The 25,242-nt window shown below is 38.4% G+C and overlaps 1 protein-coding gene across 2 annotated transcripts in view; it reads right to left on the minus strand.

Moving 5' to 3' along the window:
* Positions 1–24,974, minus strand: part of SOBP (sine oculis binding protein homolog) — a 191,149-nt gene extending 166,175 nt beyond the window's left edge. The window contains exon 1 of one of the 2 annotated variants that reach the window (XM_063311468.1): positions 24,441–24,974. In XM_063311468.1, the coding sequence (XP_063167538.1) occupies positions 24,441–24,536 (96 nt within the window). In that variant the 5' untranslated portion in view covers positions 24,537–24,974. The remainder of the gene's footprint in view (positions 1–24,440) is intronic. The other variant, XM_063311462.1, reaches the window with a different exon arrangement.
* Between the last annotated feature and the right edge of the window lie 268 nt (positions 24,975–25,242).

Below are 25,242 nucleotides of genomic sequence, written 5' to 3' on the forward strand. Positions count from 1 at the left end.
CTATTTCTCAACCACCTTCCCTAAGTAGGGGAGGTGGGAGACTGGATGGAAATTGTCCAGTACAGTAGGGTCCAGCGATGGTTTCTTGAGGAGGGGGTGCACAGCGCCTCCTTAAAGGCAGCCGGGAACACCCCCTTTCCCAAGGGTGGATTCACCATCGCCTGGACCCAACCACATGTCACCTCCCAAGCTGCCTTCACCAGCCAGGAGGGGCATGGATCTAATTGACAAGTGGTGGCATTTACAGTCTGGAGGACCCTGTCCACTTCCTCAGGCCCAACAGGATCAAATTGTTCCCAGATATCCGGGTAAGTCAATAATGCAGCAGTCTAAAGGAAAATGTAGCCCCACACAAATACTACTTATTGATTTTCTCGTTTATACTTATTTGTACCAAGCATCCATTCATATGTAATCAAAACAGCTTCAATCAAATACAATGTTGTATACACAAGATTTTGCCCAGTTACCAAAAAAAAATATCACAACGTTATGATTAAAATTGAGGAATTAGGCAACTTAAGTGAGAAGGAGGATTGGATGATATGTCCTAATAAAAGAAACATTTGATTGGCTAGAACACCTATACAAAACTAAGTCACACACACACACACACACACATATTATTATATATAATATTATATTATATATATGAATATACAGTACTGTGGAAAAGTCTTAGGCCACCATTAGATTTGTTGTGTTAGCAATGGTATAATGACCATATATAATTATTTCTCAGAGCCCAATGCTATGCATGTCTACTCAGAAGTAAGTCCCATTATACTTAATGGGTAGAGGAGAACTATGAATCTACTGAGTAGCAAATACAATCAATTTCCAAAAATGACTCCAATATCAACATATTTATTTATTTATTTTCTATCCCACCTTTATTATTTTTATAAATAACTCAAGGCAGCGAACATACCTAATATTCCTTCCTCCTCCTATTTTCCCCACAACAACAACCCTGTGAGGTGAGTTGGGCTGAAAGAGAGTGACTGGCCCAAGGTCACCCAGCCAGCTTTCATGCCTAAGATGGGACTAGAACTCTCAGTCTCCTGGTTTCTAGCCCAGCACCTTAACCATTAGACCAAACTGGGTCATATATAAAATGCAACAGCCCAAACATAATAATAAAACATGCAAGGAAGATAGAAATGTACACAAGCTGTATGAAAAAGACTGCAAGTGAAGACATAGAATTGTTTTAACATTATCAGGAAGGAACCCCTCCCCAAAGATGGATTCATTAAATTAACATCAGTACAACAGAAACAGGAAAAATCAAATCAAATCCTTTATTACACTAAAGGAGCAAATGTGGAAAAAGCAAAAATAATAAATAGAAATACTGAAATATTACATGGTTTATGGCATGAATGTAAACTGGGGGGTGCTGGGGCACACTTTACTTTTGAAAGGCGTATCAGGGACCACATTCCAAAAGATAGGTAGGGCAAGAACAAAAACTGTATTTGATTTACAAGTTACATTCAAATATCATAAAAATTCAAATTATTTATAATTACTCCTCATATATTTAATAATATTAAATAATTTTCTGCTTATGTCAGTTGAAAAGTACATTTTGGTGACTTTTGGTGTGGTCTGCACATACAGCTGTCAGTGACTGCATGCTGATCTGGAGCCTTACGTTTTGTAAACATGGTTTCTAACTCAGTACATATGTGAAACAGGCTTTATGGCTTGATCAGCAAACATAGTAACAACACTCCATGGCTTAACATGATATATTAATGGAGCCTATAAATTCAATCTGTATGTGTAGCATACTACTTGGTAGATAATGATTCTAAGCTTCTTATTTGGTGTGTGCTCAGTATCTCAGGTATTCTGTTAAACTATGGATCAGAAGATGCTAGAAGATATAAATAATCCCTGTACAATGTTATATTTATAATACCATCATCCAGACTATTGGCAATTAATTTTAGTTAAAGCAAGATTTTCACTGAGTCTTCTTTAACAAGGTTTATTAAGGGGGAAAGAGGCTAGATACCAGAAATTTCACTAACTAGATTATTTTCATTTTAGAACCCAATTTATCTTTCTATTTATTACAGTGAAGACTTCATTTTTTTTTCTAATGTCACTTCTCTCAATTATCCATTTCCCAGACAACTGAGGAATGTGCAACCGTCTCTTGAATCTTTATCAGGCTGTGAACATAACATCACATCATCTCCCACTCAAGAGATGAAGTTGGTTGCAGCAAAACAGTACCCCTCCCTTCCCTGGCAAAAAGGCTAAAGAGAGAAAAAGAGCCATCCATGAAAAAGAGCCAGGCAATTCTTCCATAGCAGGACCTCTCTTCCCAGAGCCCATTAGGAGTGCAGTTTGAAGAATGGCCTTCCCCAGAACTATAGCACCAGGAGAAGGCAAGGAATGAGTATTCCAGTTAGGGGCAGAGACAAGCATCTCCTTTTCCTTTATGGCAATCTAGTCTGAAATTGCAGATTGGGGTAGATGTAGAGAGTAAGGGAGATTACCTTGACAGAAATATGCAAGAACAGTGAACAAACAAACCTAGGCAAAGGGAGCTGAATCATTATTAAAGTCCTGGGAAACAAGATAATATTTGGAAGTGGGTCAGGCAACCACCTCCCTGATTCACTGGAGTATAAGAAAGAGGGGAAGTACAGCACAATTAGATTTGCAAGATTCCTTTATTAGCCAATCTCAGTGAGGGATAGTTTTGGTCTTCCTGTGGAGTTGATTTTCTGGTCTACCTATTGTGGCTGACAGTATAAGGCTGAGGAAAAACAGACAAACCATTCCCTATCTTTGCATGCTGATTTATATTAAGACAATTTTGTAGACATCTCAGGAAGTTGGGAGGAGAGGGGCTTTGGTTTTTGTGAATGCTGAAAAAGAAATTGACACAAAAGTTGGAGTGCGTGCACATAACCAACTGATTTCCAGGATTTGGACTGTTTTAGGATAGCCTGTTAGTATCAGTGCATCAGATATTATAATCTACCCATCTGTTTTGGGAATCCAAAATACTTTCCATTTGAATTCTTCCTCCCTCAAAATAGGAACAGATGGAAGGGGCGGGTTAATAAGTGCAAGGGAAGGCATTCCAAAACTAGCAGGAAGTGGTGTAACAATGGGTATATTTTGATCAAGGCTGGCAATTGCAAGCAAAATGCCACTGGGCTAAGCCAACCCTCTACAAAAAAGGGACCAATAAACTTCAAATCCAATTTCTTGGAGGGAAACAAAGAGAATAAAAAACTAATGTAAACTTTGCCACAATCCCAAGCAACAATAGGAGGACTTTCCTATTAATGATGATCAGCAGCATACTTGTAAGAAGCCTTGGCAAAATCTAGCTGTTCTTTGAAAAGTAGTTGTGCTATCTGCAGCTCTTGTAAACATTTATAAGCCTTTGGGACAGAAGGGGTAGCCTTGGCTGAGCAGAGGGGATAAAAGCCATAACAAACCTGAAGTGATGATATGCAAGTAGAAGAACTAACTCGTTACAAGCAAATGCAGCCAGAGTCAGGCCAATTTGTTCTGCTGGTAGCTGACATAGCAATGAAGCATTGCTCTAGAGTAGAAAAATTGTGAATGATGAGCAGAGAATGGGTCTTAACATTCAGTTAAGAACAAGGCTTTTCAAAATCATGCTGTAAATTGCACTGCTCTATTTGAAATTCAGATGATTAGCCATACTTCTGTGCTGAAATACATTATCAATAAACAGCTTGGCAGTTTTTGGTGCAGAAGGAAGACCCTTACCAGGAACAAAATGAGTCATTTTTGTAAACAAATCTACAACTACCAAAATACCGAATCAGACTGCTAACACTCTGAAGGTCAGTAATAACATTCAGAGACAGTTATACCAAGATCCTTTCAAAGAGGAAATTTGGGGTAACAACTCAGTTGGCTTGGTAGTTAAAAATTTGGCATGATGGCAGATGTGACAAGAGGAAACATAAGTCTTTAGATTTTGATGTGAGGCCACCAAAAATCCCAAAGTAAAAGGTGCTTGGTTTTAAAATGCCAGGATGTCCCACAGTTTATTTTCATGACAGAATTTCAAGACTTCTTTCCTGATAGAAAAAGAAAGCACAGAAGCAGATTAGTGATCCTCCATTCTAAGAAAAGGGAGAGGAATTACCAGGAGTCATTCTGAAGTTCATTTACCTGAGCCCATATATATTGGTCTTTTTGCTGCTTGAACTTATTCATTAAAGTCAGGAATGTGCCCCCCATTCCCAAGTTCTCAGTAATCAAAATTGGTCTGTGTCTATGTGAGAGAGGCAAAATTCTTCAGGTTCAAGATTGTGGCTGTAGGTGGGTCAGAGATGCAATGTACTGAAAATTTCAAAATATGTCTTTAATGTCAGAAGTGTCCTTTTTTGGCCAAGAGTTCCTTGTTAAAAATATAGTTCCATTCAACAGATAAAGATCCTGGAATAAAAGGTATAGTGTCATAGTTCTTCCCCTCCATCAGTAGTAGCCTATAGAACAAATGCATCTAATGCAAAGTCCAAGGGATTTGCTTGCATCACAGAAGGACAACTGAAATCTACACTGCCCAGTAGGAGCTGGGAAATGAAAAATATCTCAAATCCTGGAATGCTTCTTGAGCCTTGGTGTCCTCTTAAATTGAGACCTTTTCTTTGTAAGTTGAATGAGAAATCTGGTGTGTTCTGAACAATCAGATATGAATTGCCCGTAAAAGCTACAAAATCCCCCAAAGCATGGTACATCTTTGGCATTCCCGGTGGCCTGCCAGTACAAGGTAGAATCCAACTTTCATAGGGTCCACCTAAATGCCTTCTGAAGAAATTGGGTAGCCCAAATAGTCCAGTTCAGGGAGATCAAAGGCACATTTCTCCAACTTGGCATACAGCTTGTATTTGCAAAGTAATTCAGAACATTCCTACACATATTCAGTATGGACCACTAAGGTTTCTGAAAAAATTAAGATGTTGTCTAGATCATCATATAAAGTCCAGGATGCCTGAAAATATTTCAGTCATGAATCTCACAAAACTGAAAGACCATTCAAAAGGTCAAAAGGCATCATTGTGTATTTAAACTTTCTATAATGCATATCAATATTCGTGTCCCTCCTTCAGAAAAATCTAACTGTAAACCTCTCTCAACTCTAATTTAATTAAAAATTCTCACCTTTTGCAGTAGTTCCAGGAAATCAGAGATAAATGGAAGCTGGTACTGATCTCCAACAGTTAGAGTTCAAAAGACTCATGAATCACATTCAGAGTACCATCTTTTTTCTTGAGAAATAAAATATAAGAATGGAGGTAGGAGAGGAAGGTCTCTGAACCTTTTTTGCAGATTGTCATTAATACTTCCCTTTAAACAAACCAACTCTAAGTAGACATAGGATGTTGATATTTTTTAAGCATTTGAGCTCTAGGAACCAAGGGACAGTATAATCACAGTAGCAGTGGGAGAGCAATATATTTGTCACTTCCTTTTGAAAGACATCAGTGAAGTTGGAGTATTTTTCTGGTAGAACAGAAGGAATTACTTTCGAACAGTGGTAATTGGAATGAGGTTTGAGTGCCTGCAAATGGTGTCAGCCCCACTAAGTAGACCAGATCAAAAAATCAACTCCACAGGAAGGCTAAAAGTACTTTTATTGAGAATGGCTATAATAACAGACCCTTGCAAGTTTGATTGTGTTGTACCACCTCATCCTTCTTATAGTTCAGTTAATTAGGGAGGTATCTGTCTGAGCCACTTTCAAATGCTATGTCACTGTGAACTTAAAAATGCTTCAGCCCTTTTGCCTAAGTAACAGTTCCTGTATATCTCTATCAAGATTACCTTCCTTACTCTCTCTATATGGTGATCTTGACCATTCTGGTATACTTCCTTGATCCCAGTAAATCACAGGACTATGGGTTTGTAGCTAGTCCACTCCCATGGGGGAGGAGATTAAATAAAATTGCAGTGTTTCCAGATGGTCCTCAATGATGAGGTGAGGGGAAACAGTAAATTAGTGATTGGTCCAAAACATAAAAGTCTTCCATCCATAGTTTCAATGTGTATTGGATGTTCTATTGTCTGACTAGTGAAGGCATTCATTGTACAATAGTCTTGTCAATAAAATTAGCCATTGCTTCTATTTCCAGCAATGCAGAAAGTTATATAATAGACCCAACCTGAAAGCACAGAATAACTGGCTGGATAAAACAGGCTGTTACTTCTTTGTATCTTATATCCTGGTTCTCTGGTTGCCTAATGCCTCCTACCTTTTCTAAACTCTCGAAAGGGAAAATCTCCTTGTTTCCTGAACTCTCATCTTGGGGCAATTGAGACATTTACTAACAACACAACCTTTGATTCTACAGGTACAAAACATCATAGCCAATTTAAGGCAAGAAAGTTTAACGGGGCAAGCTAGTGCAAGTGATCAGCACCTTTTTCCAGCATCATTGCATGCACAAAATCTCTCAAGATCATCAGAAGCCATGAGATTTCAGTGACCACACATAAAAATATCAAAGTGATGTGAGATTTCACATTGTTATCTCGTGAGCTTTTGGAAATATTTTAAAGTATTATTTCTTTTAAGCTAATGGGGTGCAGGAACCATTTCAGTTGTTGGCAGATGCTATGGTACCTGTGCATCGAGGACAGGAGCTAGCTCCTGTTCCAGATTGTGGGCAAATTGGAAGCACCTGCTAAGCACTCCTAAAATGTTACTCAGATGGAAAATAAAACAGCATCTGAAAAAAATGAGGCATGCTCACACCCTTCCTTTTTTCCTTTGTGCTCCTGTTTTTGGCTTCAACTCTTCTAGCAACTAAGTTTGCTATAAACATAATGATTGAAAATGACTAAGGCAGCGTCAAAGAAAGCCCATCCATGTCCAAAAATTATGCATTATTATATTTCTTTACATGATCAGCTATTATTTGTGTTTAACTGGTCTCCTTCTTTAAGAATACGAGAGTTTATTATTATAAAATGAAGTAGGGACAACTGTCAATTACAGCTTGTGATCCAGCCTAATATTCATTGTAGTGTTTGGAAAACACTCTAAAGCTGTATAGGGTGGACTATATTAAATAAAACTGGTCTTAAAACATATCTGACTTTTTAACATTATAACTCAAGTTATTTCAATTATACTATCTGTGGAAGATATTGTCCTACTGCTTCCTTCAGCTTTGTTGTTGCAAAGATCTTAAATATTTGCCAAATCTTAGCTCATGAGTAGTCTCATTGAGTTTACTGGCAGTATTTAGTTTCTTAATGTAAAACATATGTTTAGGAATGTTGCATGACCAAGGCTATAGTTATTGAAGGATTTAGTTTACATAAAGCTACAAAAAACAGATGTGTAAAATAAATGCACGTTCTTTGTAATCTTCCTTCAGTATCGCCTTTAGAAATTTTATATCTATCTATCTATCTCACATCAATGCAACATTGATTTTTGATTTTTAGGTGTTTCTTCTTTAGGCAGCATGATTATTCCTTAATGTGTGAATGTCCAGTGGAAAATTTTACCTAACGCTCCTACTAGATTCAATTATAAGTCTCTCTTACAGTTAGATACTATAGCTATAAGGCTCTGTCCCACTCAATCAGGAAAGCATGGCTGATGCAGCAGTTAAATGTTTTCAGCTGGTATCTGTTGTCCTCACCTTCTTTTCTTCCCTTCATTGAGAGTTGTAGGAACAAAGTTGAAAGAAAATACTCATGCTTCAGAAGAAGAGTGAAAAAAGAAATAATGGGTAGTCCCATCCGAAATGGAAATTGGGCCTCAGACAAATCTAGCTTTGAAGAAACAATCAAATCAAACTCTAGCACCACTCTGTCTGTCTATCAAATTTTTTATCACTGCCCATCTCCCCCCACAAGGAGGGACTCTGGGAGGTTATTCACTGTATGGATTAGATTTCTTCCTGCATCCTGGAGAATTTCATCCCACAACCTGGCAGAGAGTCCATGCATTTCTCTTTTTCCTTTTCCACAAGGAACTTCAAAAGAACAAAAGCAAACTCCTCCCTTGCTATTTAGCCTCTAGCAGAAGGGTGTTCTTGCTTATGGATTTCACCAACTGGCCTTTATAAGGTTCCTCCATATAGCCATGTTTCTTCCATTGTTGAGATGGGAGGAAAGTATGCCAGTCTAAAAGCCACTGCCCCACAGCTACATTTTATTGTGCCTCAACAATGACTCCAACAGTATTGCTGCCTTCACAGAATGTAATTTGGGTCATTTTCAGTGCAGCGGTTGGTTCCCTTTTTCCAAGCCAGCGCTGGAAAAAAGCAGCTCCATATATGCAGAGTCCAGGAGGTAGACATTCTTCTTCCAGGGGCTGGACATTACATCATAATTTTTTAAACAACTGATCAAGCTAAGAAGTTATTTTGGCTGGGGATAGCTTAAGAGGCAATCATTTTAAAATCTTCCTCTAAACATTTGTATATTTTAAAACCTATGACTTGATTTTTTTCATATGCAAGGCCAAAGCCTCACTTGATTTACATTGACAGAAATCATGTTGAATTGATGTGGGCTTAGATATCATGTTAATTTCCCTTGCAACGTCCCCTTGTTTCTGCTCCTTGCTGTGGTCAGGAAGTTTTTGCTTACCAGTGGAAATACTGACCTCCTGGTAGACCTGCATTTGGTCTTACATGAGATCAATATCCCCATCTCTGAATCCCAGAAAATGAAGAATAAAATACTTGCGCTGAAAGGCATCTAGTCCCTCTGGAAGTCATCGCATAAATGGCTATGGAGGTCCAGGGGCTGGAGGAGTGGGCAGCCCCACAGCAGACTTTCCAGGCCATTTGGAGCCCAGCAAATTGCTCACCTCCAGGGGCCCTTCTTCCTTTCACCACTGGAATGTCCAGATGGGAAGCTGTCTGCCATGATAGCAAGGAAAACACTAATTTCCTTCCAGAACCTCCTGAACTGGCTTCAGTCTACCTCAGCAGCAGCCTGGCAATGAAATGGAGGCTATGTTGTCAAGACATGTAATTAAGGAAAAGTAAATAGTGTCTCTTTGTGTCACAACAAGCAGTCTCTGTGGATATGTCCATAGACTTACATTATTAGAGACAGAAATAATTGGTCTTCAGGTTAAATGATCTACCAGGAATCTCTAGAAATTTGCATTGCACTGTACCATTTGGCAAGTACCATCTGTATTTAGGCTGACATTGTAAAGATTAGGCTGTTTTATGTTTTCCATTTAGTAAACTGGTAAACATCATAACTCTGTGCCACACATACAAAGCTTCATAGCTGTAGTAGTTTTTTAAGGAGTAATTATTTTACCCATTGTTTTTTTCTTCAGATGTTCAGAATGCTTTTCCGTGTATATTCATGTGTTCTTATGTATACTTATGAGAATTTTGAATGAGGGAAGGAGGTTGTTTAAAAAGAAACTTTGTTTATATTATCGCAGCTAGTATTCTTTGTAGAGATAAGGAAAGGGGTCTGAGTGATGTGTGTAAACATATTGATGTTAAGTTATAAATTGATTTTTTTCATCTTAAAAATTTGTGTTAAGAATTGCCCAGTATAATAATGGGAGTGGCTTTCTACGTAAAAAAATCCACATGCCTAGGGAGAAATTCTTGTCTCTGAATATGGAAGCCCTGTTGAAATCATCTGAGTAAAAGTAAAAAGCGCCAAGAAACCAAAGTGAAACCATTCTGGGAGTTTAGGACTGGTCACCTAGCCTGGCAGAGGACATGAACAATGCCTTTCTAAATCAATTCATCAAGTGTTCAGGACAGCAGGCCTTAGCAGTAATAGTGGACTTCAACTAATCCTGACAGAGTAAAATTGGTTGTTGGACTGAAGGTATCAGCAGGTTGGGGAAAAGCATTGTGTTCATGGAATCAAGATAACCATGGAGGAGTAGCTGGGAAAAGTCAGGTACATATCTTGGATTGCAGATTTTAATGAACTTACCCAAAAATTGGACAGCATATCATGGCTTGAAATCCTAAAGGATAAACAAATTGAAATGGAATATGAGATCCCGAAAAATGGGGTACTGAACACAAGGCCCAAACAATCCCCATCAGAAGGAAAAATGAGAAAAGTTTGACCAGACTGTATGGATGAATAGTGAGCTTACTGACAAACTGAGAAGCAAAAAAGGAGATGTATAAAAAAATGGAAGCAAGGACCGATAACTAAGGTGGTATACAAATTGATAGGTTAAGCTTATAGAGATGGAGACAGCAAGGTGAAAGCTGAAAATGAGATGAGGCTGGTAAGGAATGCAAAATATAATAAGAAGGATTTGAGAGGAGATGTATCCAAAATTGAAGAGTCAAAGAGGTTATTGGTCTGTTCAACAGGTAAAGTGGAGAAATAATAACAAAGAAAAGGGAGAAAGCAGAATTGCTTAACAACTGCCTTGCATGTGTCTTCTCTCAGAAGAGGGAAAGAGTTCCTAATATAATTGCAAAAGGAGGAAGTAATGCAACTGAGTACTGAAAACAGTATAGTAAGAAGCCTGTTGCTACCTGAAATTAATTCCAGATTGCAGGGCCAGATAGGATACTGAAGGAGTTGATGGAAGTGATATACCACTGATTACATTCAGTAACTATCACTACTGACTACAGTCTTTGAAAACTCCTAGAGAACTGCTGAGGTACCAAATGATTGGAGAAGAACAAACATATTACCAATATTAAAAGAGAGGAAGAGGAAGGACCTGAAAAATTATGCACTAGTCATTTTAATATCTGTACTGTGTGAGGTACTAGAAAAAAATGTCAAGCACCATGTCTGCCAGCACTTAGAAAAAATGCTACCATTACTAGGACCCACCATGAGTTTGTCAAAAATAAATAATGTCAAACTAACCTTATCGCTTTTTATGACAGAGTTACTGTATTGGTAGAGCAAGGAAATGCTGTGGATGTAGTTATATCCTGATCACAGTAAAGTGTTTGACAAAGTCTCTCATGATATTCTTGTGGACCAGATGAATAATGTGGGCAAGTTGGTACTGTGGCCTGGTTGATTTGCAACTGGGCAACCATCCTCAGAGGATGTTCATAAATTGTTCTGGAAGGAAGTATCAAGTGTGGCCCCTCAGGTCTCCATCTCTGGCTCTGTGTTAGTCAATATCTTCATAAATGACCTAGAGGATGGAATGGAAAGGATGCTCATCAGATTTGCAGATGAAAAAAGCTTGGGGGTTGGTTAATATCTTAGAGGGCAAAGAGCTTGAACTTTTTAAAAGTAACTGAAATCTGACCTGTTAGCAGGGGATCTGGGAATTCTAGTGGACCACCAGCTGAACATAATCAAGTGGCTAAAAAGCTTGATGTAGCCTTGGATTGGATTTACAAAGCATTGTTTCCAGGTCATGAGAGATAATAATTCCATTGTACTCTGTGCTGGTTAAACCCTAATTGGAATATGTGCCAAGTTGTTGGCACTGCATTTTAAAAGGGACATGGAGAAGCTGGTGTGAGTTTCAAGAAGAGCTTCCAGTCTGGGGAACAAGCCTCTCTGAGGAACAGTTAAAAGAGCTGGACATGTTTAGCTTGCAAACAAGAATGGGAGATATACTTGTATCTACCTTTTTCATCGAAGGACTTATTTCATTGGTCCACCCCAAGTGCCTGATGGACCCTGTTCAGTTTCAACGGGAACTATTTTATTTGTATTTTATTTTATTTTTATTTATCCAATGTATATAGCTGCCCATCTCATGAATTGACTCTGGGCGGCATACAATAAAAATAACTTGGGGTTATTCTTAAGGCTCTGATGTACTGTTTGACTGAGGCCTTAGCTGTGGCTTGGCAAGGAAGTGTTAATGGCCTTAGATCAGAGCGTGCCTATGTGGATTACTTCTGTGTGTAGATCCTGGAGATTTCCCTGGTTTTCAAAGGAACTCTGGAAGATGAACTGGCAGAAGACATGCCTAGATTGCTGTTGGACAAGAATGAAGATTGAATCAAACTGAACATGGATAAAATCCTTTATTGAAGAGTTACCTCAAAACTCTCACTCTCCACTATCTGTCTGCAGCCTTTGCTTTCGTCAGTCATGGTATCCTTCTGGACTGATGCCAGGAGTTAGGAGTACAGGTAGTCTTCACTTACCAACCAGCCACTTTAAGGCCATTCAAAGTTATGATGGTACCCCAAAAGTAGATTTCCGACTGGGGCCCAAAATTATGACCCTCATAAGGCCTCAGCAATCACGTGGACCAGATTTGGCCATCCCAGAAGTAGTGGCCATTTTGGGTCACATGACTGCCCTTTGGTACCAGGAAGTCCTCCAGGCTTATGACGCTGGATTTCTAAGGCAGCAGGCTGGTCACATGGTCGCACTAATTCCTGTGATTTAGCAGCCGGCAGAGGGAGGCTTGCGTGTGCCTTACTGTACAGGAAAAGTAAGTATTGTATTTATGCTTGCCTTTACTTTTTTCCCAGTTTTTGTTTAACTTAAGTAGAGATTTGTATGGTGGCATGCGTGTTCCATCCACTGACTATCTAATTTTTAATTATATTTAACAATACTGAACTCTGGTTTACTGTTTTTAAAACAGTTGTTTTATAAAAATCAGATTTATATACAGTACTGTACAGTAACAAAAGCTGCAGTTTACTACAGCAGGAAAAAAAGTTACAGTATTGTACAGTACCTTTAAATCTGTTTAGAACCATACTGTAGAATAAAGATTCCAATGAAGACCTTACAGTAAAAGTTTTTAATAATGAACCAGTAATACTAGTTGAAAACAACAGTAATATTAATTGAAAATAATACTACTGTAGCCACAGAAGCATTTCCATAGTCATGTTTTGATGGAAAACATAGGACTATCACACTCCACCCACCCCCCAGTACTGCAAAGTAACTCCTGGTTTGCTTAACAACCGCACCATTCACTTAACAACCGAAGGAAACCACAAGTCCCGATCTTGAATCGTGACTGCTATGACTTGCTTAATAACTGTGGTAAAAAAATGTTGTAAAAATTAGTCTAGACTCACTTAACAACCATTATGACTTACAACTGAAAATCTGGGCTCAATTGTGGTCATTAAGTGAAGACTACCTGTAGAGGGCATGGTGTTGTGGTGGTTCTCTTCCATCTGGGCTGGTTTCAGTTGGTGTTGTTAGGAAGGCAAATATCTAGCCCTAAATCTCTACCCTCAGGATTCTGTGCCCTCTCTGCTCATATTTAATATCTACATGAAGCAACTGGGTGAGGTCATGGGGTAAAGTATCATCAGTATGTAGATGATACTCAGTTATACATCTTTATCTGTAGGGAGATCCATTGCCTAAGCCAAAAGGGTTGAAGCATTTTTTAAATCCACAACCAGATACCATTCAAAAGCAGCTCAGATAGATGCCTCCCTAATTCATTGAACTATAAGAAGGACTATAAGAAGATTACAGATTACAATTACAATTAAACTTGCAAGATTCTGTTATTTTAGCCAATCTCAATAAAAGTAGCTATGGAATTGATTTCATGGTCAGCTCTATCTAGTGGAGCTGACACTATCCCTGGCAGACCAAGTGATGCTGTCAAGGTTCTTTCCCAGTATTTGAAGGCTGTGAAGGTCCGAATAAGGAAGAACAACTTTCAGCTCAATCATAACAAGACTGAGTGGCTGAGAGTGTTGGGGCACTTGGATCCAAGGATTTTCCATTGTTTAGTTCTGGATGGGGTTGCATTTCCCCAGGTAGAATGGGTGTGCAATTTGGGGTTCCTGTTTGAAGAGCAGGTGGCAGCCATGGCCAGGAGGACTTTCACACAAATCCATCTTGTATACCATTTGCACCTGTTCTAGGATCAAGAGATCCTACTCACAGTCACTCATGCCTTGGTCACCTCCTCGTTGAAGGCGACCAACACAGTCTTTACGGAGCTACCCCTGAAGACAACTTGGAGCTATAACTGGTCCCAGAATGCAATGGCTTAGATAGTTTGGTCACAATACATGTAATATCACTGTTTTCTGGGCTGAACTGACTTCCAATAGGCTTCTGGGTGCAATTCAAAGTTCTGATTATCTTCTATAAAGCCCTTCAGGGCACAGGGTCCCCCCCCCAATCCATTCATTCCATAACTCTGAGTCTATGGATTTAAAAAAAAAAAATTCCCTTTTTATACTTTGCAATTAAAAGAGGATTTAAACATTAGGAATTAGACCAAATTTGCCATTTATTTCCCTAAAGAAAGAACTATTTGCCATGATAAATGCTGCGATGCATACAGGAATAAGTAGAGTGAATGTCTTTCCTCTATGGGAAGATAACTGATCAGGTGAACAAAAGCAACCACAGAATAGTACCAACCCTACTAATGAATGCATAGGACTTTGAAATGGTCAATCTTACACATATTTGCTATGTGATATATTGGTTATTCTCAACCAATTTACCAAAGTAAGCCTCTGAACAGTCTTTATATAGTTTGCTAGAAAGAATACAACGCTAGTAGTAGTAGTAGTAGTAGTACAAATAGCACAGTATAAGTAGTAATAAGTGATATAGGTAATTCTTGGTCTTGAATATAAAAGGAAGTTGTGTTATTTATCAATGATATCACAATCCACTATTTAATATCCAATGATATTCATATAGCCATATTTCATTTATTGTTGTATAATATCAAATACAGGGAAAAAGTTCACTACTTAATGATCTAAGAAAATGTAACAACCCCACAACACTGGTGCTGATTTCAGAAAATATGCTTGGGCACCCTAGAGTTCTCTCATCTGCAGCTTAGCATCTTAAATATCAAGATAAAATATCTACACTGCCCAGAGTCACTTGTTGAGACGGGCAGCCATAGAAATGAATGAATGAATGAATGAATGAATGAATGAATGAATGAATGAACGAACATACATACATACATACATACATACATGCATGCATAACAAGTTTGGAAATAAAGGAACAGTTTCAAATCCTTAATCATAAGTAAACAATGAATGCACTGAGATAAGTTACTCTTTTAGACTTAAACCCACAAGAAGCCATAGCGAAGCTCAGTCTTTGTCTCTCTTCATCATGCACACCTATGAGAAGGAATGTGGAGGCTTTCCTTTCAAATTAAAATCTAAATTTTAACTTGTTGCATCATCTGAACTTGGACTGTGAAAGGTGAAAGGTCCCCTGTGCAAGCACCAAGTCATGTCTGACCCTTTGGGGGGACACTGCTTTCGCAACGTTTTCTTGGCAGACTATAGTGGGGTGGTTGCCATTGCCTTCCCCAGTCGTCACCTTCCCCAGCAAGCTGGGTGCTCATTTGACCGACCTCGGAAGGATGGAAGGCTGAGTCGACTGGAGCCGGCTACCCAAGAATCCAGCTTCTGCTGGGATCAAACTGGGGTCCTGGGGAGAGTTTCGGTTGCAATACTGCTGCCTACCACTCTGCGCCACACGACGCTTGAACTTGGACTAGTTGTAGTTAATCATAATTCTGGCTCGTTGAACAACAGCATTTCCACTGTTTTTGAAACTGTCATATTATAATTTATCTTTTAACTGTGCTTAAAATAAAAGAGAAGCAAAATCTTTTGATGTTTTTCTCAGGGCCAGTCAGAATTTGGGAAGAGTGTGTGAATTTAAATTCACACTGGACTTGAAGAATTAGGTACTTGGTTCTAAATACTGTGATCAGTATCAGATGTATTCTTATGAGAGATAATGCTTGATATGCTACTCTACATATTTTCCGTCTCATTTCTCAGCCCTCATGGACAGCACCTGCAACATCATTCTAATTTAGCTTTATGGCTAAAAAGGTTTCTTCTTACTCAGTGGAATGTCTGTAGTCACATTCAGGTTTCATTTTTCTTTAAGGTAGGTTCCCTATTACAGACCTGGTGCCATTCATTAACTACCCTTTACTGTGTGTTCTTTTTCTACTCCTGTTTTTAGAATCCTAACCTTCTTTAATAAAGCTGTGCAGTTTTTGAAAATAATTTGGACCTTATTTGAATACAAATGCACAACATCTCTACTCTTCATTAAAACAAACCCTCTTTTTCAGCTTCTGCAAGAGACTAAAAAAAGATGCAAATGTTTTAAGAAATCAACTCATTAATGTTAATGCAACTCTTAAAGCAATATCATCTTTTTTCCAGGATCACTCAGAGGTTTGAAAAAGTTGGATTACTTTCATAATTTATTATTTATATAGTAGAACATTCAAAGTTCCAATATGCTAACTTCAGCAACATTCAAAGCTTTTTTAAAAAAAATATTCCTAAGAAGGAAAATGGTTCTATATGTGTGTTTTGGGGTCTGTACCATTTTCAAATTTGTCATTATTTAATGTCATTATCATATGTTCAGTCTTTTTTTTCATGAATAGTGATATAATAGGCCTCTAATGAGGATTTCTGAAAAATGATTTTCTAATAAGATAATATTAGAATTTTACAGTTCTTTCCCTGATATTCTTTGTACAGGTAGTCCTTGCTTACCAACTGCTTGTTCAGTGACCATCTGAAGTTATGATGGCTCTGAAAAAGGAAATTTATTACTAGTCTTCGAAGTTTCAGCCATCACAGCGTCCCTTCAGTCTTGTGATCACAATTCGGGTGCTTGGCAACTGGCGCATATTTATGACAGTCGCAGCATCCCACAGTCATGGGATTGCCATCTGCAACCTTCACAGCCAGCTTCTGACAAGCAAAGTCAATGGGGAAGCCAGCAGGAAGTTGCAAGTCGTAGTCACATAATATCACACTTAACGACCATGGGTGATTCACTTAACAACCACAGCTGGAACTGACCTCATAAGTGTAGTCATGTGATGTTCCACTTTATGACCGTGTCACTTAGCGACAGAGTTGCTAGTCCCAATTGCGATCGGTAACTGAGGACTACCTGTAATATATTAAATGTCTTTCCAAAAACACTATGTCTGTGTATACTGGATATACTGGCCCTGTTCACATAATGTGTTAAACTTGGTCACAAACTACATAATTTGTGCTGCTCATGCAATGATGTCATGACATGTGTAATATCATTATGATATACTGGACACCGGTGAACAAAGTACTGAATTACAAATTAGTCCTCCAACATGTTGCGTGAATCCAGCCTATGTATTTAGCATGGGTCAGTGTGTCATGTATAATATGGTTAAGTTAATGCCTTGTGTAAACACAGCTATTTTTAACATTGCCCAGATTTCTAAACTCTGTTCACATCTACTGCAGCTTTATGGGATCAAGCGAACTGTTTTTGCTGCTTACTAAGTTATGTGGAAGCACCTAACCAACTTTGGCTGATTCTAAAAAGTTAAGCAGAATTGGGCCTAATTAGTACTTCTTGGATGAGAGATCACCCGGAAAAGCCAGTGAAACCATTTCTGCATTCTTGCCAAAGAAACTACATGGATCTGTCTTTGAAGTCACCAGAAGCTGAGCTCAACTTGAAGGAAATGTTATTTACTGTTGCTGCTACAACTAGCATTTGGCATTTATTTTTGTACCAATATTGTGCAGAACATATATATGATAAAGCTCCCCTTTCCTTCATAATTATGGGTGTATGAGTCTAGCAGCAAATAAGACTAGTAGCTGAAAAATACCCTCATGGAATAACTGGCTCTGAATTAAAGGAGAGAAGAACTTGACAAATAGAGAAGAGCAGAGTCAGGCCAAGACATTTTTATGCCTGAAATTAAGGAAAGTTGGTGGCAATTTTTTCAGCTCAATCAAGTGCTAAAATTCTTCACCATTATGATAGGGTAGCGTAGAGAGCACTGTACGTAGCAGAATACTTAGCTGTCATGAAGTTCTGTACTACAACCCTGGAGAATGTCTAGAGGCCTAACAGGATACAGCTAGCAGAATCCTGCTGAAAGGAGGTACCTCATCTGCCATTTCCGCATTAGTGATTTTATAGCATCCTACTGCACCATTCAACAGTTGCCATGATATTATATCAATAATGAAGTCTGGTTTTATATTATCACAACAGTGACTGGGTGAGTCTGTAAAATGCTATAAATCACTAGTTTGGAAATGTCTCCTGGCCCATGGTAAAGCCAATCCTAGAGAATAGAAAGCTCCTCATAGAAAGTAGCTTTGCAGAAGGGAGATACAGGAGGAGAAAAAGGGTTGGCTATAGGTGACCTTATGAATATATGCAAGGACAAAATGGAATGAAAGGGGAAAGACCCCTTCCCCTTCTGATATAGAGTGACTACATGAGAGCCACTGCGCTGAAGTTCCTTCCTCTGGCAATAGTACCACACACAACTCTAGTAATTCGTGATCTGGTTCTTGCTGTATTTCTTCTGCCATTCTTGTTCCAATTTCTGGAAAAAGAGATGCTGAGAGGAAGCAGAGCTGCTGTGTTACAGCCCAATAACAACATCTCTAAGGGTATAGAAGTCCTACGAAAACCAAGGAAGATTAAGGGAAAGGGGGATAAAGATAGAAAAGAAGCATATGGAAAGGACAAGTTTTCCTCCAACATGACAAGGGAGAAATATAAGCAACACTTACTTGGGAGCAATACAAAGTGAAACTGATTTCTGAGTTAACAGGATTGCTTTCAGATAATAACATATATAAACAATGAGAACAGACACAGAAAGTCACCTCTTGGACACAACCATTCCAACTGAATCAAACAGCTGGAAAATACATTCAATGGACCCAGAAGAAATAGGGAGAAGAAGCAGGGGATAAGGAAGTGAAAGAAATACAAATCAGTCTCCCCCTCCCCCCCAAAAAATAAAAGAGGGAGTGTTGATACTATCTGAATGAAGCTGCAGTGTCAAGAAAGGTTAATACATATTTGATCATTCAAAATATTCAAAAAACAGTGGGAAGCATAGAATGAAGACCAAGGAATGAGAAAAGAGATGAAGGTGAAGATGCATTTCAGAACACTATGTAATCAAGAGTAAACAGTCAAGAGTTATTGTGCCTAGACTGTGGAGGGAGAGGGCTCAAATGATGATTATGACTGACATAATCAATTTTTTAAAAAACACAAAATGCAAGGAAAAAAAGACATGTTATATTTCTTAATGCTATGACACCAGTTTTGCTATGTCTGTTTTCACAACTCTGATGCCAAGGATTTATATATAATCAAATAGTTAAAGCCAAGAAATAATTAAGAGCCAGGTTCTCTGGAACACCTGGACGGACAAAGCAGCTGACTGCTTGCATGCTATCAACTGCTGCACAGTTAATTATTTTTTACCAAAGGAACTGACGTTAAAAAAACCTTTATTCACTTCATATCAGCAAATAAATAAAAGTGTAGTGCTAAAAAGCTTTTCTGTGTGGTTGCTCATTTTCACCTGAACAGCTCAAACCACATTTTACAATATTTTTAATTTGCATGATTTAATTGTATATTTTACTGAATTTTTGTGCATAAAAGTACTATTTCGGAAGAGAAAGATTATTAATGTACATTTTCCTCATACATGACAGCAGAAAGGAGGCTGTAAATATATATCTGCTGGTTTTTTTCCTTTGATGGGACTAAAGTCTTTAAAAGGCAACAAAAATTAATTTCATTTTCATATATGCTGTGTTTAAAATATGTTGTATTGTAGCATCATCACACAAATAGCATAACTCTTTATGTTGCATAATAGATAATCAGTTCTTTCTATTTCTGAAATGTAAGTTTTCACCACATTTTTATATACAGCTTTTCCTCTGCCAGAAAATGGGGGAATGACACCAGACAAATACAGGTAGAAAATGCAAGGGAGAACAAGTCTCTCAGATTACTTTTTTTTAAAAAGAATGCTACTAATTATATTAAATTGTTAAGTAGTAGAGTGGAACTTTTTCTTTTTTTCTGTTTCCTTCCTCACCATATTGACTAATATATGGAAGAGGAATGTATCTGTAGCCATAAAATAAATGAAAAATGTATGTCTGTCATGTGTTATTAATATTTATATTTCCGTTAAATCTTCTTGGATATTAGGAATGGATGCCAGTATGGCAAATGAATGCACATAGCCTATACAGATCAGTTGCCAGAATTATTTTCATTTTCTGATAGATTCTTATATATTCTAGATAAGGATCCCCAAAATATTGTGAACAACAAAGTATTTCATGCCAAGCTTTATGAAGTTTCCTTTCTTATATGAAGTCTCTGAAATTATATCATACTCGTTTGTCAGGGGACTTAAAAATACTTACACATGTTTCTTTTCTATGCAGACAATAATTCTCCAAGGTAACTTTAAAATCTCCAAATGTCTTGTGTATTGAAAGGTATGACTAAGCAATCCATCAATTTAAAAGAATCTACTTGAAGTATAATTAAATTTGAATTCAGCCTATTGCTTTTGTCTTTTTCACAATGTGGTAGCCATGTTTTAAGCTTTCCAATTGTTGTTAGTAGAAGAATATTTCAATGAATTTGTCAATTAATAACAACAGATGGAATAATCCAGAATGACACCTATTTTAATTAGAAATTACTTACTGAGAATCTAAAAAGTTAACAGTTGAGGCACATAAAAACAGCTCTGAATATTATACAACAGATCCGTCAGTCATCTCACAACTGTTAAAAAAACAAAAACAAAGATATAGCTGAATTCAGAATTTCCAGCACTAGCTGTTACATGGAATCAGATCATTCAGTTCAAATGTACTTTAATTATATGGTGTTCGAATCATGATTCTCATATTCTTGTCATCTGTAACATTACAAAATATTAAGTTACCATGTAACCTTAATCCATTTATTACAGATGATTCTAATTGTTTTATTATAAAACAACCATTTTAAATGTTAATCGGACTTCTCTGAAGTAGATGTGGATTTATGAATGGAATATACTTCTCTATGTTATTGGACTGTAACACTGATCGCTTTTAAAAATCTGCATATTCACACTGCTAAGTGGATACTGTTTTAGTTGATACTTAGTTTGTTGCATTCTTAGCAATCCTGTAACCTGGTGTATTGCAATCACTATTCCTAAAATTTCCAGTCTTTGGCTGGAAATTCTGAGAGTTGCTAAATGAAATTTTGGAGGATGTAAATTTGGTAAAGGCTGATTCATATTATTCCCCTCAATGCAACCCAATAATATTAATAAAATCTAAGAATATAGAGGGCAGATAAAAGGAAAGCATTAGAAATATACTGATGGTCACAGTGAAACAAAACATTCAGTCAGAAATCTTTAGTGAATTTTACTGAAATCTAAGCAAAGCAAACCAGGCAATCATGCAGTTTTGGGATGCAATGTTGTATCAAGCTGAAGTTTCTTACAACTGTTGTGTACATCAGGCCAGAGATAACAAAAATGTAACCTAATATCTACCATTATGAAGCAGCAAACAACATCAGTTTCCAATCTTATTAAAATTGAGCAGCAATTGATATTGCTGATGTGACAGAGAGTGGTTGAGTTTCTTTCCATCATTATTAAGCAAATATGTGGCTCTGTCAAAGAACAAATCTTCAAGAAAATCTGTGTGATGAGGTAATTTTATTACTCATTCATAGTGCCTTGTATTTGCTGTACTTAAAATAGACACTTGTACCCAGTGGCTTTTTATTACTGGAAGGAGGGTGGGGAGAGGGAATCACATACACGCTGGTCTTTTTTTCTTACTCCTAGCAAATGGAAGCAATTCAATCCAACATGGGCTGAAACCTGAGTAGGTCACTGTATACCATGATAAAATTCCCTAATCCCTGAGCCAAATTTCCCGAGGGGGCCCTCCTACTAGTCCTTCACTTTCCAAGCTGACTTTTCCATTCCTTTGGCCCACTCCTCTCCTCCCTCCCTCCTCTCCATCTCTTCATCTCCCTCTACCTTACAGCCTTGATATCCGATCTGCTGCTAGGACTCAGGTTTCAGTTTTTACAGCTTAGGCTGTCTATTGCTATATACATTCCTTTCTTTCTGCTCTGTCGTGATTACTTAGCAGAGCTTATTTTACACAAGTCCACATGAAAGCAGTTCAGATCAAGGGAAGCAGTCAAGCTGTTTGAACAGTTCAGATGTGCACCTACACAAGGGCACATTGTGTTCACAAGGAAATGTTGCATATATTTCATAAAATGTGACTAATTTGTTAAGTTGCTGTACTCGTTAACTTAGTGAAGAAGAGGAAATGCTTTTGGTATATATTTCTTTCAGTAAGTGAAGAGTTATTCAAAGAAAGACAAGCAAATTTCCAATGCACTTAGAAGAAGACAAGATGCAAACCTGCTCAGAACTTTAGTTACAAAAACACAGTATGTGCTCTCCAGGCTTAATAAGCTCTAGGATGTGGCCAAGGCTGCCTGAAAGCTTCTGCTGTTGTTTACATTTCAACCGCGCAATCTATAAAAGCTGTTCCCAAAACTATATCAGATCCATAGCCTTGGATTAAATTACTCATATAAATGAAACTCTGATATATTTATTTCTCTTACTGCTTTTCTATCATTAGCAGAGGCTTAAAGGAAAGAGAGGCTCACCTGCATTAAGATTACCACTAATGCTCAATAGTCTTTCATTTTAAAAAAAACTTGTGTAATTTTCCTCCTTTCACACACAGTGTTGTTTTTGTTTCTTCCTCACCATTTCAGACAAACATCTGTTATACTGCTGAAGAACAACTATCTCCCAAACCACTAAGTGTGCCTGCAGCCAAAGTAAACAAAACAAACCCAGAGGATCCAGCATAGTCAGCCTTTATATCCAGCCAGGATAGCATTTCATGTGTTTTGATTAAAATTAGCTAATTTGTAATGCTAGAACCTATAAAACTTAAAAACTGCAGATCGAGTGAAGCAGTGTCTTAAACGGACAGTACATAGTAGGACAGAGATCCATGCCCACTTTCCCCCTTCCTCTTTACCCTTACCAAAATAAAAATCCAAACAAGGTCTAACTAAGCAATTACTGTTAAATTGAAGTGTACACAAAGCTTCCCCTAAGATAGAAAGTCCACACACATATATATCTCAAACATATAGTACTGCTTTTAGAAAGCCTAGAGATTGAATAAACATTATAGATATGCAGGGCACTTTGTTCTTACACATACCACCACCTTTGTTCAAATGCCCATCTGCTGCTGGACAAATCCTCAGTACACACAAAAAGAAACAATACAGATATAACAAACAGAATACTTTTCTTAATGGTTGAGTTTAAAAATAAAACGAGAAACTGAAATCCTCTTCCAAATTGATTTGCTAAGCTCAATAAATAAAATAATCTTGTTGATCCCTTTAGGTTACTAGCCTTAGACCACATAGGCAAAGATTCCATAATGATGCATATTCAATTTCACACACAGCTTTTTTATCATTATATACCAACAATGTATATTGGGTATTTTAACGTAATCTGTTAACAGAATTATGAATGTTCCATTTCACTAATTGCAACTTCACTAAATGAATTTCATCCTACATCAAAACTATATTGTTTTTATTTTTTGAAGCAAAGCAACTTCACCTCAGCCCTGTAACACGTGAGTTATAGGGGAAAGATAGGTGAGAAGCATAAAATGAATATAGTCAAGGAGCTTAATATTTGTTAATAATAATAATAATAATAAGCTATCAGACAATGATTTCATCTTAACACAAGTCCTGAGATGTATTTTTTTGTGCAACTGCTCTGATATTAGCCTCTGGAGTGCCAGCCCACAGAACTACCTCTGGAACACAGCTGGATTGATACTATTTCCTGTGAGGATGCTGGTTTTGCCTCCTCCATACACAACCACTCCAAACAGATATATATATGATATACAGTGTGTACACACACAAACACACATATTCATGCACCCTACTAGGATGGCTCTCTTTCAATTCAACACTCTGCTTCTTTGATTAACTGTGAAGTGGAGCACAGAAAACAGACGCACAGGAAGTAAAAGAGAGAAGAAAAAGACAAGAGATCCTGTGTCTAAGCTCAAGAATGATGTGCAGTTCAAACCATAACATTTCACTTTGACAATTTAATTACACAGTTGCAGCTGGCTACTGGAAAGGGGGGGTGGAGGGAGAGGGTGCTTAAATGACTTCCCTTCTTTTCTAACTTTTAACAGTTTCTAGGTTATCTGGCTAGGATTGGTACATAGAAGGGTACTGAACCCCTTTGGAGAAAAACAGATAATATTATAAATAATACTGTAGTGATTATAACCATCCACATATCAGATCGGCTTAGGGATCTGGCTTTATCGCCTGTAAACTGTGCAATTCAGGAGGAGGAGTTCAGGCTCATTTCGTCAATCCTATCTGAGGTTTTTTCCTCCTAAAAACAAAATAAGAGGTCTTTTCTTTATCACATATTCTCACGTGGGGGGGACCGGAGTATCAGGGGGTGTCTGCAATAAGCCTCCCTCCTCTCTACCCCTACCTCTCTCCTTTTTTCTTCTCTTTTCGCATCTGATAGAGTGATAATGGGGAGCGCACAGACGTACCTTCATCTCTTCATTGATTTCCCTTTTCACGGGGTGAGCCGGTTTCCTGCTTCTTTTATTTTCTGGAGGTCTCCCTTCTTTCTCCATTTCTGCCATTTTTTGTTTAGTGTGTATGCGTGTGCGTGTGTGTGTATCTACTTTGGTGGAGATGAAATGGCTGCTGGTATTATTTGGGAAAAGCTTTCGGGGGAAGGTTGTGGAGGGGGAGGGAGGGAGGACGGGGGCGGCTTTTAGCGCTGGGCGAAGGCGTCAACGAGTGTCAAAGGAGAAAGCGGCTCTGGCAGGGTTGGGGATGCGGGCGGGCCGGACCGTGGGTTGCCCTGGCGAGTCAGCCATCTTCTGTCTCCCTGTCTGTCTGCAGGAGCGAACGCGAGAGACTGGCTCTGCGCGTGTATGGGGAGGGGGCGACGAGGGGGAAGGAGGGGAGTCGGTAGGGAGAGAAAGAGAAAGAAAGAAGCCAGTCCAGTTCCTTCCAAAGAGCGGGCGGGGGGTGGGGGAGGCAGGACGTCCCCCTGCCCAGGCAGCGGGCGGGGCTTCCAATAACACCAAATCCTCCGCCTCTTCTTCTTCTCCTGCTGCTAGTTAGGCTCAGATTCAAAGAAGCGGGGAGGGGGCTTTTTATGCTTAGTTGTGATCACTTCTCCCCCCCCCCCCCGCAGGGACGGTCGTCCTGGTGGAAGACACAGCAAGCAACTCAGCCCCCTTCTTCCCCCCATCTTTTTTTGCGGGGGGTGGACACGGGCGCACACATACGATCCTCGGTTACACGCTTTTGCCCACCACCACTCGAACGTTGTGACAG

Source organism: Candoia aspera, chromosome 1 (assembly GCF_035149785.1).
Source record: "Candoia aspera isolate rCanAsp1 chromosome 1, rCanAsp1.hap2, whole genome shotgun sequence".
Lineage (NCBI taxonomy): Eukaryota > Metazoa > Chordata > Lepidosauria > Squamata > Boidae > Candoia > Candoia aspera.